General features: G+C 42.0%; 2 protein-coding genes across 2 annotated transcripts; one reads left to right on the top strand and one right to left on the bottom strand.

Moving 5' to 3' along the window:
• Positions 1–1,116: 1,116 nt before the first annotated feature.
• Positions 1,117–7,176, top strand: polr1b (RNA polymerase I subunit B). The gene is made up of 15 exons (XM_046071010.1): positions 1,117–1,377; positions 1,861–2,028; positions 2,109–2,255; positions 2,355–2,487; positions 2,605–2,741; positions 2,921–3,144; positions 3,225–3,396; positions 3,707–3,878; positions 3,971–4,252; positions 4,373–4,506; positions 4,600–4,770; positions 4,907–5,063; positions 5,189–5,385; positions 5,459–5,709; positions 5,917–7,176. The coding sequence occupies exons 1-15, from the start codon at positions 1,201–1,203 to the stop codon at positions 6,797–6,799; spliced, it is 3,405 nt and encodes a 1,134-aa protein (XP_045926966.1). The 5' UTR covers positions 1,117–1,200; the 3' UTR covers positions 6,800–7,176.
• On the bottom strand, positions 7,175–10,253 carry LOC123984235 (N-acetylneuraminic acid phosphatase). The gene is made up of 2 exons (XM_046071011.1): positions 10,111–10,253; positions 7,175–8,401 (listed from the first exon to the last, which is right to left on the bottom strand). Exons 1-2 carry the CDS (start codon positions 10,198–10,200, stop codon positions 7,760–7,762), a joined length of 732 nt encoding a protein of 243 aa, XP_045926967.1. The 5' UTR covers positions 10,201–10,253; the 3' UTR covers positions 7,175–7,759.
• Between the last annotated feature and the right edge of the window lie 2,173 nt (positions 10,254–12,426).

The following is a 12,426-nucleotide window of genomic DNA, read 5'->3' as shown; positions in this document are numbered from 1 at the left end:
TCAATGATTCAAATGTGATTCATTATCAACTAATTGTAGGTGCATTCTGATGTACATGTAAGTGCTTTTATATGAAGGGCCATTTTATTTATGTAGCACATTTTATTCAAGGCAAATGCCTCTTGTGCTCAAAAGACAAAAATATTGTTAGTCACTGGACTTGCACTAGGAAAAATACTGCCCTTTAACTTGCTCAAAGGGAATCACCCATATGTCCTTGACCTCCTCCTAAACTTTCAGCTTCTCAAAGGAGGAAAATAAGTCTTTTGTCTCAAGAAATCAAGGTATCAATATCAACCCCTGTCAAAACAGCACAGATTCATATGAAAGGAAAGGCTATATTTAAATGTGTAACTATGCTCTGAACCACAATCTTCACCATGTAAGGATGAACAGGGCACTGAAAGAACCTCTGCAGTGTCCCTTGAAGAAAAAGTGCCACTTGCACAAAATGCACTATACATAATACAATTATACTAAAACATGTTTTTAGTATAATATTTTCTAGATAAAAATATTTCTTGCCATTTTTTCACAGGATTCTTTGAGCCACTCCTTGTACAGTGACTCCAGCCGTTTCTCTCTGCAAATAAAACATAAAAATATTTTTCAAATATTGTCTGTCTATCCTGGGAGAGGGATCCCTCCCCTGTTGCTCTTCCTGAGGTTTCTTCCATTTTTTCCCCTGGTAAAAGGGTTTTTATCTGAATCGAGGGTCTAAGGACAGAGGGTGTTCTGTACAGATTGTAAAGAACCTTAAGACAAATTTGTTATATTGGGATGTATAAATAAAATTGACTAGAAAAAGATGCATTGTCATAATTGGACCGAGAAGGGACTTTTGCATGCTTGTTCAAGTCTTGCAACAGTCACAAAAGCTTACTAAATATCATTTGCAGAGTGCTAATATCATCAGCGCATGTCAGATGGTGTGGAAGCATCTACCTGGAACAATATCATGAGTTTGAAACTGAATATACGGAAGATTTCACACATGATGGAATGAAAAGCCTACTGGAGAACCGGCCATTACAGGAGATGGCTATAACCACAAGGTGGCAGTAGTCCAACAACATAGATGCCACAAAGCCTCTGCGAAGAAGAAGAAGAAGAAGAAGACTTCCTGTGGCAGAGGGATGTACCTCCTGTGTCACCATGCACATGTGGTAAACAAGCATATGTATCGCTGGGAGTGCGAGCATGGACTTTTCAGAAAAGTGGAGTAATTTGCCCAAAGGTCCGAGTCTAAAGAATCTGACAGAGGGAGGTTTTGGCGTCCTAAAGGAGGGTCAGCATGCTGCTGTTCAGGATTTGACAAAAGCTCACATCGAGTCGTTTGACCAGGCTGTCACTGAAGGACTCAGCCGCGTTGTGCAGGTCAGTTTAACTTTGTTCACAAAGATGTGAACTCATTACTCTTTTGAGATGTAGTAAAATTATCTGTCACTTTAGGTAAATCGAAACTTCAGCGGCTTGTATATTGAAGTGACACCCAGCCAAGTCAAGTAAATGTTAGCTTTTTGTACGTACAAATCGTTTTAGCCAGATTTGCTTGAAACGTTCTCTAATTGTCTGTAATGTATTTATGACGTCTGTTGGAAAAGCTAATACATAATAACTACACTTTGAAATGATCTATCATCCTCAAAAACCGAAACTCTTAAACTAAAATGTAATTCTAACAATATGAAATCTAATATTGTGAATAATAAGTAAAAACAACTCTCAAACAAGTGAGCTGTGATTGGGATTGCTAGGTTACTAAGTTAGCTTCCTGTGTAAAGTGTTTGTGTTTACCTACCTTTTAGTCTTTATGTTCTTAAAGTTTCTCATTGTTTTGTGGTGACCTGTCTTTCTCAGTCCATCCCCCCCTTGGAGTTCACAGTTAAAAATGACAGAATCAGCCTTGTGTTTGTTGAAGCCACCATCTACAACCCAGTGGTCGCCAAAGGCAGCATCTGCCAGGATATGAAGGTGTTTCCAGCAGAGTGCAGGGGAAGAAGATGTTCATACAAAGGAAAGATAGTGGTAAGTCTCAGACATAATGCAGCGCTGCACTAAATGATAGACCAAAAGTCATTCCTTTAATTGGTTGTGTTTCATCTCAGGCAGACATCAGCTGGTCAATCAACGGAGTTCCCAAAGGCATCATCAAACAGTCCCTGGGTCAGCTGCCAATCATGGTGAAGTCCAAGCTGTGTAACCTGCATGGCATGTCCCCCAAAGAGCTTGTTGAACACCATGAAGAAGCAGAGGCAAGACACACATTTTAAATATTTGCGAGATGAACAGAAATTCATTACATGCATCTTTATTAATGAAGAAAGTACCAACTTGCTGTTTAACATCAACAGGAAATGGGAGGTTATTTCATTGTGAATGGAATTGAGAAGGTTATCCGTATGCTGATAATGCCAAGGAGGAACTATCCCATTGCCATGTCAAGACCTAAGTGGAAGAGCAGGGGCCAGGGATACACTCAGTATGGTAAATATAACCTTTTAGATCATCTGCAAAACACAGCCACAGTGTAATAATAGTCTAGGCTCAACAATTAAAGCTGCATAGTATCTTTCAAAAATGGATGTCATCATCTTTTCCCAGGTATTTCTATGCGTTGTGTGAAGGAAGAGCACACAGCCATCAACATGAACTTGCATTATCTGGAAAACGGGACTGTGATGCTGAACTTTATCTACCAGAAAGAGCTCTTCTTCCTTCCACTAGGCTTTGCGCTCAAGGTAATAATCAGGGTTGATGTATTTTAGAAAGTTAAGTTAAAGTTACGTAGCACTTATTATTATGTGAAAAGAGCGACGAGATGGAAATAGAACTGAATATCTTGGAAAAATATAATAAAATACAAGGTTTTAAACTCTCTTCTGTTAATACAGCTCGTTTTCTCTGTACTGTCCTCCAGGCTCTAGTGGACTTCACAGACTTCCAGATCTACCAGGAGTTGATCAAGGGCCGAGAGGACAATTCCTTCTACAAGAGCTGTGCATCTGAGATGCTGCGCATTGTCATGGAGGAGGGCTGCACCACCCGCAGCAAGGTGCTTAATTACCTCGGAGAGCGCTTCAGGGTCAAGATGAACCTTCCTGAGTGGTATACAAACGAGCAGTGTGCCAACTTCCTGATAGAGTAAGTTTCAGTGACTTTATAGAGTTTTTTTATTTTGTTTGGTACATTTATCTAAATGAGTTGTGTTGTGTTTTCACCAGGGAGTGCATCTGTATCCACCTAAAATCAGACGTGGAGAAGTTCTACCTGCTGTGTCTGATGACCAGGAAGCTTTTCACGTTTGCTAAGCAGGAGTGCATGGAGGAAAACCCTGACAGCATTATGTGCCAGGAAGTGCTGACTCCCGGTCAGCTTTACCTCATGTTTTTGAAGGTAAGGTCATGAAATTATTTGAATGAGTACTGAGTGATATATGTCCTTTTATTGGCCTCAGGTGATGAAAGGAACTGACAGTCTGCACACCAATGTGTAAATGTGTAAAAAATCTGTGAGACTTTAAAGCCAGAATTATTAACACTTGGGAGCAAATCATTGGCACTAATCAGCAGTTTTACCACATCTCTACAGAAATGTTATTTTCTTCAAAGAGACATTAAATCTCAGTGGAAGTACACCAAAGGAAACCTTTATTTTTCTTAGAATTCTTGAGCTATGGATTTAACAGCTACAACATCCTCAACAGGAGAGACTGGCTGCCTGGTTGACGTCTGTGAAGCTCTCCTTTGACAAGAGAGGCAGCAAACTGGGTGGAGCATGGAGTGCTGAAAAGATGATGAAGCTATTCAACATGGGCACTGATCTGACCAAACCCTTTGAATACCTGCTGGCCACTGGGAACCTCAACTCCAGAACAGGTATGGCCATATGAGTGGAGAATGAGTACATGTTATGGTGTGAAAATGTAGCTCGTCCATTGAATAACCATCTTTTTCGCTTCTGTCCGCAGGTCTTGGCATGCTGCAGAACACAGGCCTGTGTGTGGTAGCTGACAAGCTCAACTTCATCCGCTACCTGTCCCACTTCCGCTGTGTGCACAGAGGAGCAGCATTCGCCAAGATGAGGACCACTTCTGTTCGTAAGCTGCTGCCTGAGTCCTGGGGCTTCCTGTGTCCCGTCCACACTCCAGACGGAGAGCCTTGTGGACTCATGAACCACATGACGGCCAGCTGTGAGATTGTTGCACAATCCTTGCCCACCATAACCCTGCCTGCTCTGCTCTGCTCCCTTGGTGAGTGATCACTTCAGTCAACAGTTATGGTTAAAATGGGATTTCTGACACAAATGTTAAAGTTCATGTCAGTGGGCTAAAATGCATAGTACAAGATGTTTTCTGTCTCTGGTGCCTAAGGTGTTACTCCAGTGGATGGATCTCCTGGCCAAGCCTTTTCAGACTGCTACCCTGTGGTCCTTGATGGGGCAGTCGTTGGCTGGGTGGAGACTGAATTAGCCCCAGTTGTGGTTGATTCAATGCGCAGGTTCAAGGTATGTCAACTGCATTAGATACAAAATCAGCTGGCTGTACTTTATTACATTACATTATTTATAAAAACTGACATTGCAAACGAATACTTTCAGGTGCTGAAAGAGAAGAAGATCCCTCCCTGGACTGAGATAGTTCTGGTTCCAAAAACAGGCAAGGCCAGCTTGTACCCAGGCCTGTTCCTCTTCACAACACCCTGTCGTATGGTGCGGCCTGTACGCAACTTAGCTCTTGGCAAGCAGGAGTTGATTGGCACCTTTGAACAAGTATGTGTAAACTATGATTTCCAACTGTGCTGTGGTGGTTGTGTTAGCCCAATGCCTAAAGCACACAACTGGAAAGGTTGATTTGTTTGGCTTATTTGTTAATTTTATGTAATCCTCTTTGTCTATCTTGCTGCAGCTTTACATCAATGTGGGCATCTTGGAGGATGAGATTGAGCCAGGAGTGACCACACACCAGGAGCTCTTCCCTCACAGTATGCTCAGCGTGGTGGCTAATTTCATCCCCTACTCAGACCACAACCAGAGTCCTAGGAACATGTACCAGTGTCAGATGGGTAAGTCTGTGACCACTGGTTAACATGTATTCATGTATTAAAGGCCTTCACGAGCTGCTGTATAGCCTTTCTCTAGTAAAGTCATGAAGTGGCTTTATCAGATACTAAACCTACACTCTTTGCAGGTAAACAGACTATGGGTTTCCCCCTGCACTCATTCATGGATCGCTCTGATAACAAGCTGTACCGGCTCCAGACCCCTCAGAGCCCACTGGTCAGGCCCTATATGTACGACCACTACAACCTGGACAACTACCCCAGTGGCACCAACGCCATCGTGGCTGTCATATCCTACACAGGCTATGACATGGAAGATGCCATGGTGAGTGAAACACAGTAGTTAAAGATCCCTGGTAGAAGTAAAGTGAAATCCTGACACACTTTGTTCTTGTTAGATTGTGAACAAGTCATCTTGGGAGAGAGGCTTCGCCCACGGAACTATCTACAAGACTGAGCTGGTGGACCTGGCAGACAAGGTGAAGGGTGAAGACGGCGTTGTGTTTGGGACCAAGCCAGGTGACCCTAAAATAAATGATAAACTGGATGCTGATGGACTACCACACATTGGATCAACACTTCAGTATGGAGACCCCTTCTACAGCTATATCAATCTCAACACTGGCCAGACCTTCATCAACTTCTACAAGTAGGTGGCAACATTTGTGTGGTCATGTTTTTTTTTTTCTTTTTTTTATCAGTTCACTAAAGGTAATGCCACTTTCAAATAAGGAAATAATGATTGGACTTCTAGAATTATCTCCATATATAGAAAAACAAATGATTCAATGCTAATTAAATTCAACATGAAATTCAAATGACAACAAGTAATGTGTTTTTCCCTGTTTTCTCCTAGGAGCCAAGAGGCCTGCGTTGTCGACAACATAAAGATCTGCAGCAACGACACTGGCTCAGGCCGGTTTAAACGTGTCTGCATCACTGTACGAGTGCCAAGAAACCCCACCATTGGTGACAAGTTTGCCAGTCGCCACGGTCAGAAGGGCATCCTGAGCCGCCTTTGGCCGGCCGAGGACATGCCCTTCACAGAGAGTGGCATGAGTCCCGACATCCTCTTCAACCCCCACGGCTTCCCGTCCCGCATGACCATCGGGATGCTAATTGAGAGCATGGCCGGCAAGTCCGGCGCCCTGCATGGCCTGAGCCACGACGCCACACCCTTCACCTTCTCAGAGGAGAGCTCTGCGTTGGAATACTTTGGTGAAATGCTTCGGGCCGGTGGCTACAACTACTACGGCACGGAGCGGCTCTACAGTGGTCTGAGCGGTCAGGAGCTAGAGGCCGACATCTTCATCGGGGTCGTCTACTACCAGAGGCTACGTCACATGGTCTCCGACAAGTTTCAGGTGAGGACCACGGGAGCACGAGACAAGGTGACCAACCAGCCAGTGGGAGGGAGGAACATCCAGGGAGGCATCCGTTTCGGAGAGATGGAGCGAGACGCCCTGCTGGCCCACGGCTCGTCATTCCTGCTTCATGATCGCCTCTTCAACTGCTCGGACCGTTCAGTGGCTCAGGTGTGTGTTGACTGTGGCAGCCTGCTCTCCCCTCTGTTAGAAAAACCACCACCCTTCTGGTCGGCCATGCGCCACCGTAAGACTGTCTGCACTCTGTGCGGTAAAAGTGACTCTATTGACTCCGTGTCTGTTCCTTATGTCTTCCGCTACTTTGTCGCCGAGCTCGCAGCAATGAACATCAAAGTCAAATTAGACGTTAAATAATTTTTGCAGGAAAACCAGTAAAGATACGTGCCTTAAATGTGACAGGCTACAAATCAAAAGAAAGTGTCTATTATGAAATTGCTCTCTGTGTGTTTCATGAAAATGAAAAATCTTTTTAGTCTATGAAGCTGCTAGAAATAACCATGCCAAAGGAAACAAACAAACTGTAAAGCCATGATGTGTCAGAATAGCCAAGTGCTTGGTAAGTTTATCTCCTTTTGTCAAAAGTGTTATTTTAGTCAAGACTTGAAGAAAAAAACAAGTAGCAGCATATGATGGAACGAATGTGTTCTGTCAACATCTGTTAAGGAGTGTAAAGAGAACCCAAAGGTCTTTTTGTAGTCATTCTGAGCATTGAATAAAAATGAAGTGCTGTACCAAGAATTCAAATCCTTTACTCAGGTACCAACTCCATAACAAATAATAGTCCTACTTTATAATCTGATCTGATAGAACAAAAATATCAGCAAAATGTATGTGAGAAAGTAAACTCATTCTGCAGAAAGTTGGCCCCTGTGGAATCAAGTCATAAGTAACATTTTTCTGTTATTGTTTGGTAGTCGTGGAGATTTGAAGCTTTTAAAATATTTCATGTTTGAAAAATGTGGGATGTTTTTTTTTGTTTGTTTTTTTTTTTTTTTAAGGTCATGGGGTAAAAAAAGAGTAGTATTTCCCTCTGAAATGTAGTGCAGTAGAAGTCTAAAGAAGCAGAAAATGTATATATTCAGAATAAGTACGGCTATTTCAATATTATACCTATACTGACTGAACTTGACTATGGACTCCACGTAATGACACTTTGTTGGTGTGTAAAACGCCAAGCGGAATGCATAAAACAAGTAAAAAATACCTTTGTTGAAAGCTGAAAAAAGATCATGAAATTCATCTTTTAACATATCCATAATTAAAAAATTCTGAACAAAACCCCACATCATTCACTTGTTTCACACACACTTGTCCTCATTTCAGTTGTGCCAGAATATCTGGCAGGTCCAGCACAGTAGAGATAGTGTAGTCTGGTTTCACTGAACCATCGGGCACTGCACCTCCTGCCCTTCTGATCCAAACTGTAGCCCGTACTCCCGCATTACAGCCCCCCTGAATATCTGTGTCCAGAGAGTCTCCCACCATAACACAGTCCTGGGCCTCCACCTTCAGCATGTCGAAACACAATGTGAAGATGGAGAGGAATGGTTTCTCCTCCGCGTGTTCTCCCCCAATCACGACGGCGTCAAAGAACTCCTCACATCTGACTGCATCCACTTTCTCTCTCTGGGTCTGAGCATCCCCGTTGGTCAGCAGCAACAGCTTGTATCTCCCACGCAGTTGTTTCAGGAGGTTGCATATTTCAGGGGACAGACTGAGAACCTCCAGCCGACTATTTTTCCACAAGTAGTAGCACTGAGCTGCCAGCGAAGGTGGGGAACAACTGCCCACAGCCTCCTCGATGCTCTTCTCCCAGTGACCCACACGGACCTCATCAATGGATCTGCCAGCTGAGGGGTCAAAACTCTCATGGTAAAGCTTCTGCTTGAAGTTTTCACAAATGCTGCTCACTGTCTCGTCATCAAGGGCCAGTGTGGTCTTCAAAAGTTCACTGGTCTGCAAGATTCAAGCAGATAGACTCATAAAATTAAAACATGAATATATAATTAAGCAATAAAGTAGTAGAGAAGAGTAGAAGTGCAATACATCAGTCAGTGGTGGGAGAAGCACAGTTGCAGGCAGCACTGAGGACACTTTGGTGAATGTGGGCACTTCAGCAACCTGTTACTATATTTAAATATAAATCTTTGGTCAAAATGTCAGATCTTGTAAAAAACAATGGTCACATATTTAATTAAAGACAAATATTAACAATGTACACTACATGTATATGCGCATTTTCTTCACATCTATCCCTGCAATGGGGAACACATTTAGCTACTTTACTACTGGGTAGTTTAATCTATAGCATTACACCAGAATTTATAAGCATATTTTTGCAGGTAGAATATTTATCTGCAAAAACAAAGCAAACAATGGCTGTTAATTAAAAGTAGTGGAATAAAAGCACAATATTTCTCTCTGAACTGTTAAAGTATCGTCATGGGTGGCACCAAAAGGTCACACTTAAAAGGCTCTGCACACACAGGTGCATTAGGTAGTAGGTAGTTTATCCTGGCTGAGTGCACCTTTGTTCAGTGTGGGTCAGAGCTCTGCTGGGAATTATTTGAACTCGCTGAACTCCATGTGCTAATCTTAATGATCAAGGTGCGAGTTGCCCCACCCAAACAGGTGAAACGAGTGAGGGAGACAGATGGGCCCTTTTCACATCTCACAGTATGAAAAGCACAGCTGTAAATAATAAAAATAATCATTACAATAATAAAAGAGAATGGTGCCTTCATTCAATTTAGTTGCCTTAGATTCAGGGTCCCGTTGTTGTGCATGCTGGATGACTGTCACACTGTCAGCAATACAGCAATGTAACATAATGCTCCATTAGAAGTGAAGTAGTTATATCAGCAAAATGTACTTAAAGTATGAGAAGTAAAATGATGTATTAGGCATATACTATCAGGTATTATTATGTTTCAAATGACTGTTATTATTATAACTGATGCATAACATGTAAGAAGCATTTTAATGTTGTAGCTGGTGGAGGTGGAGCTAATATTAATATGCAAAGTAACAATAGCTATCAGAGAAATGCAGTGGAGTAAAACACTATTTGTCTCAGAAATGAAGGAGGCAATGTAGAGAAGTACCTCCATTTGTACACAATACTTGAGTAAATATACTTTTCACCACTGCAGGGCTGGGAAGCCATCAATAATCAATTAGTAGTATCAGTGCTTATCCTGCTATCATCAAATATCTTCTATGAAAATGGCAAAGCAATCACAGTGTGCACATGCCCACACAGTCCTGAGAGGAGGCGTGGATGGACCGTGTGGGCTTCAGTAGAACAGTATGGACTTCACCAACCCACTCCAACTTTGGCAACAGCAACACACCATTGTAAAAATTCAATAAATGTAAAGTTTTTTTATTGTTGTCCGCTCCCAGTGACTATGAACGCGACTCAGCCAATCAGAAGTGAAACCGGCGGCAGTACCCAATCCGTTCACAACACCTAATGAAGCTTAATAATCGCTTAACACAGCCATTAAAACAACTGAATTAAATACACTGAATGACAATATTGTCACCAGTAAAGTTAGTAGACATCCCTTTAATTGAGTTCATTGAACCCTTAGGTTGAGCTGACGTTACACATCTGGAAGTAAACTTTAAATGGTACATGAGCAAAATCCAGACTTTATCACCTTTTGTAACGCCACTCCACCTGCCCGACTTGTTTCAATGAGCGTGTTGTCCAAGTCAAACAACACTGCCTTCACAGCTTTACCGTCCATTGCCGGAGCACACTGTTATCCTGAGGTTACACCAAAATACTCGTTGTCCTTTAATTGCGGAAGTGCTGCCGGGTGAAGTGCATGATGGAAGTTGTAGTTGTAAAATATGTAGAGTACTTGCAAATGTCATCCTCTAGAGAGCGCCAATGAATAAAAAAAGAGTTTAAATCTTTGCCAGCAGTTCCCAAGATCCAGAATGAGCTGAGGTAGCGCTGATCTCAGCTGTTCCAGTAATATTAAATCATCAGAAAAATAAATACAAGTAAATTAGTAAAAGATACTACAGATAGAAATAATAAACTACAAATAGGCCTATTATTTTAAAATAAATATACAAAGATATACAAAACCTCCCCATATTCTAAGGTTACTGTAGAATCAGTAGGGTACATGTTATTGATTTATTATATAGGATATATTTATCTAAATTACAAGAGTACAATAAAATAATCAAAATAAATGTACAGCGGACTACCAGCACACAACACACTAAAACATATTAAAGCAATTCTTTTTGTTATCAGAAATGACCAAAATGGAGGGCCTTGCTTTATTGGACGGCATCACTGTACTGTGTTTCAGACACCACACACCATTTCCCATTATGGACAAGTATAGACACGTTTTCCTTTTGGTGGTGACTGAACTGTGGCCAGAGCCTGCATTTATATCACACTGCAAAATTATTTTTAGAAAGGCAAAAAATATCAAATGTGCAGGAATCATGTCATCGCTTATGCCCTACGTGACTCTTGACCACGCATATTGACAATTTAAACACATACTCCGTGACACACATTCTTTCAAAATCAAAACATACCACATTTCTTATGCAACCAGTCCCTTAACTTGCTCTCTTATCTGGCAACGGGCCAGAGGTTCACACGCAACAGTGTGAAGCCCTGTTGCTCACCCAAACCCAGAAACCCATCAGAAATTACAACAATCCATTCTCACATTACCTGAGAGTATTCTGATTGCTGCTCGGGTGCTTGTGTCTTTAAGAGAAACCTGACCTAATTATTTCAATTACCTTGGACATAAAATGCCAACGATAAACTGTAAATCAACAAATGGTGTGAGAGAGGACTAACCTGCTATTATCTATGAGAACAAACAACACCTGCCGCTTGCATGCGAAGGAGGAATATGCTTGTTTAAATGATAGACGTGCAGCAAATGAACTCAAAACCTTTTCTTTTTATTACCCTTAAGCTTAAAAAGGGAAGAGAAACATAAACAGTGGATGTGTGAAGAGCGAACTTACAAGTGTAAAGATGGAATTTCCCCTCTCATGTGAAGGAATGGAAGCAAATGACTTCTCTTACACGCCGTGTGTGACACTTCCAAGAAAGTGGAGGCATCTGAAGGGTCGGTGAGACCTGGTGTATTTGTCTGCACGACACTGTTTCTTTTTTATCTATGTGGGTGGCCGTGGCTGCACATAGTCACACGCTATCTCTCAGCTGGGCACGAATCCCCAGCAAAGGCCAATTTTTAAGGGTGTCACTCCACCAAACAGCCTCTCCAGAGCAGGAAGATAACAGTTGAGCTGCCTTATTTTTTAGTCAACATCACCGATTTTTGTTATTGTTGTTTTTGTGATTTGTTATTGTGACCTAGCCAGAGGCATTGCATAAAATGTTGGACCCTGCACATAGGCATTCTCCCTCTCCTCCTCACCCTCTTTATACTCAGTCCCCTTTTCCTTCCAAGTCCATCGTTGCCATTCTTGACCGGGAGACACCAAATTCATTATCTATAATAACTGATCAGCTCTAAAATATTGAACATTCTTCTGATCTTAAAAGATTTGGTTCAAATATGCCTCCAATGCTGCTGCGATAGACAGGAGAGTGATAACTGGAACTCAACTGTCCTTTCTTTATCAGGTTGCTCCCATCAAGCCTTCGATCTGATGTAGAGACAAACACACACATAGACGTGAGATTTTATCGAGGCTAGGGGAATGTATGAACTACAGTCTAAAAAGAGAAACACTGGTGTGCCTAATGGCACTTGTCATGGTAACAAGGGGAGTCTGGAAACCTGCACGTACACACAAACAAAAACAGCAATATCTGGGGCAGGACGGTGCCTCTTCAGGCGGTTATGCAACGCTCTCCATGATCAAGGAGCGATATACTTTTATGCAAAGCTTATATAAATCCTATGATGGGGCCTTCAGCACATACAGATCAGTATGATTATGAAATTGCCAATCAA

Source organism: Micropterus dolomieu, linkage group LG15 (genome assembly GCF_021292245.1).
Source record: "Micropterus dolomieu isolate WLL.071019.BEF.003 ecotype Adirondacks linkage group LG15, ASM2129224v1, whole genome shotgun sequence".
NCBI classification, from domain to species: domain Eukaryota; kingdom Metazoa; phylum Chordata; class Actinopteri; order Centrarchiformes; family Centrarchidae; genus Micropterus; species Micropterus dolomieu.
This window is presented reverse-complemented; position numbering and strand designations above follow the sequence as displayed.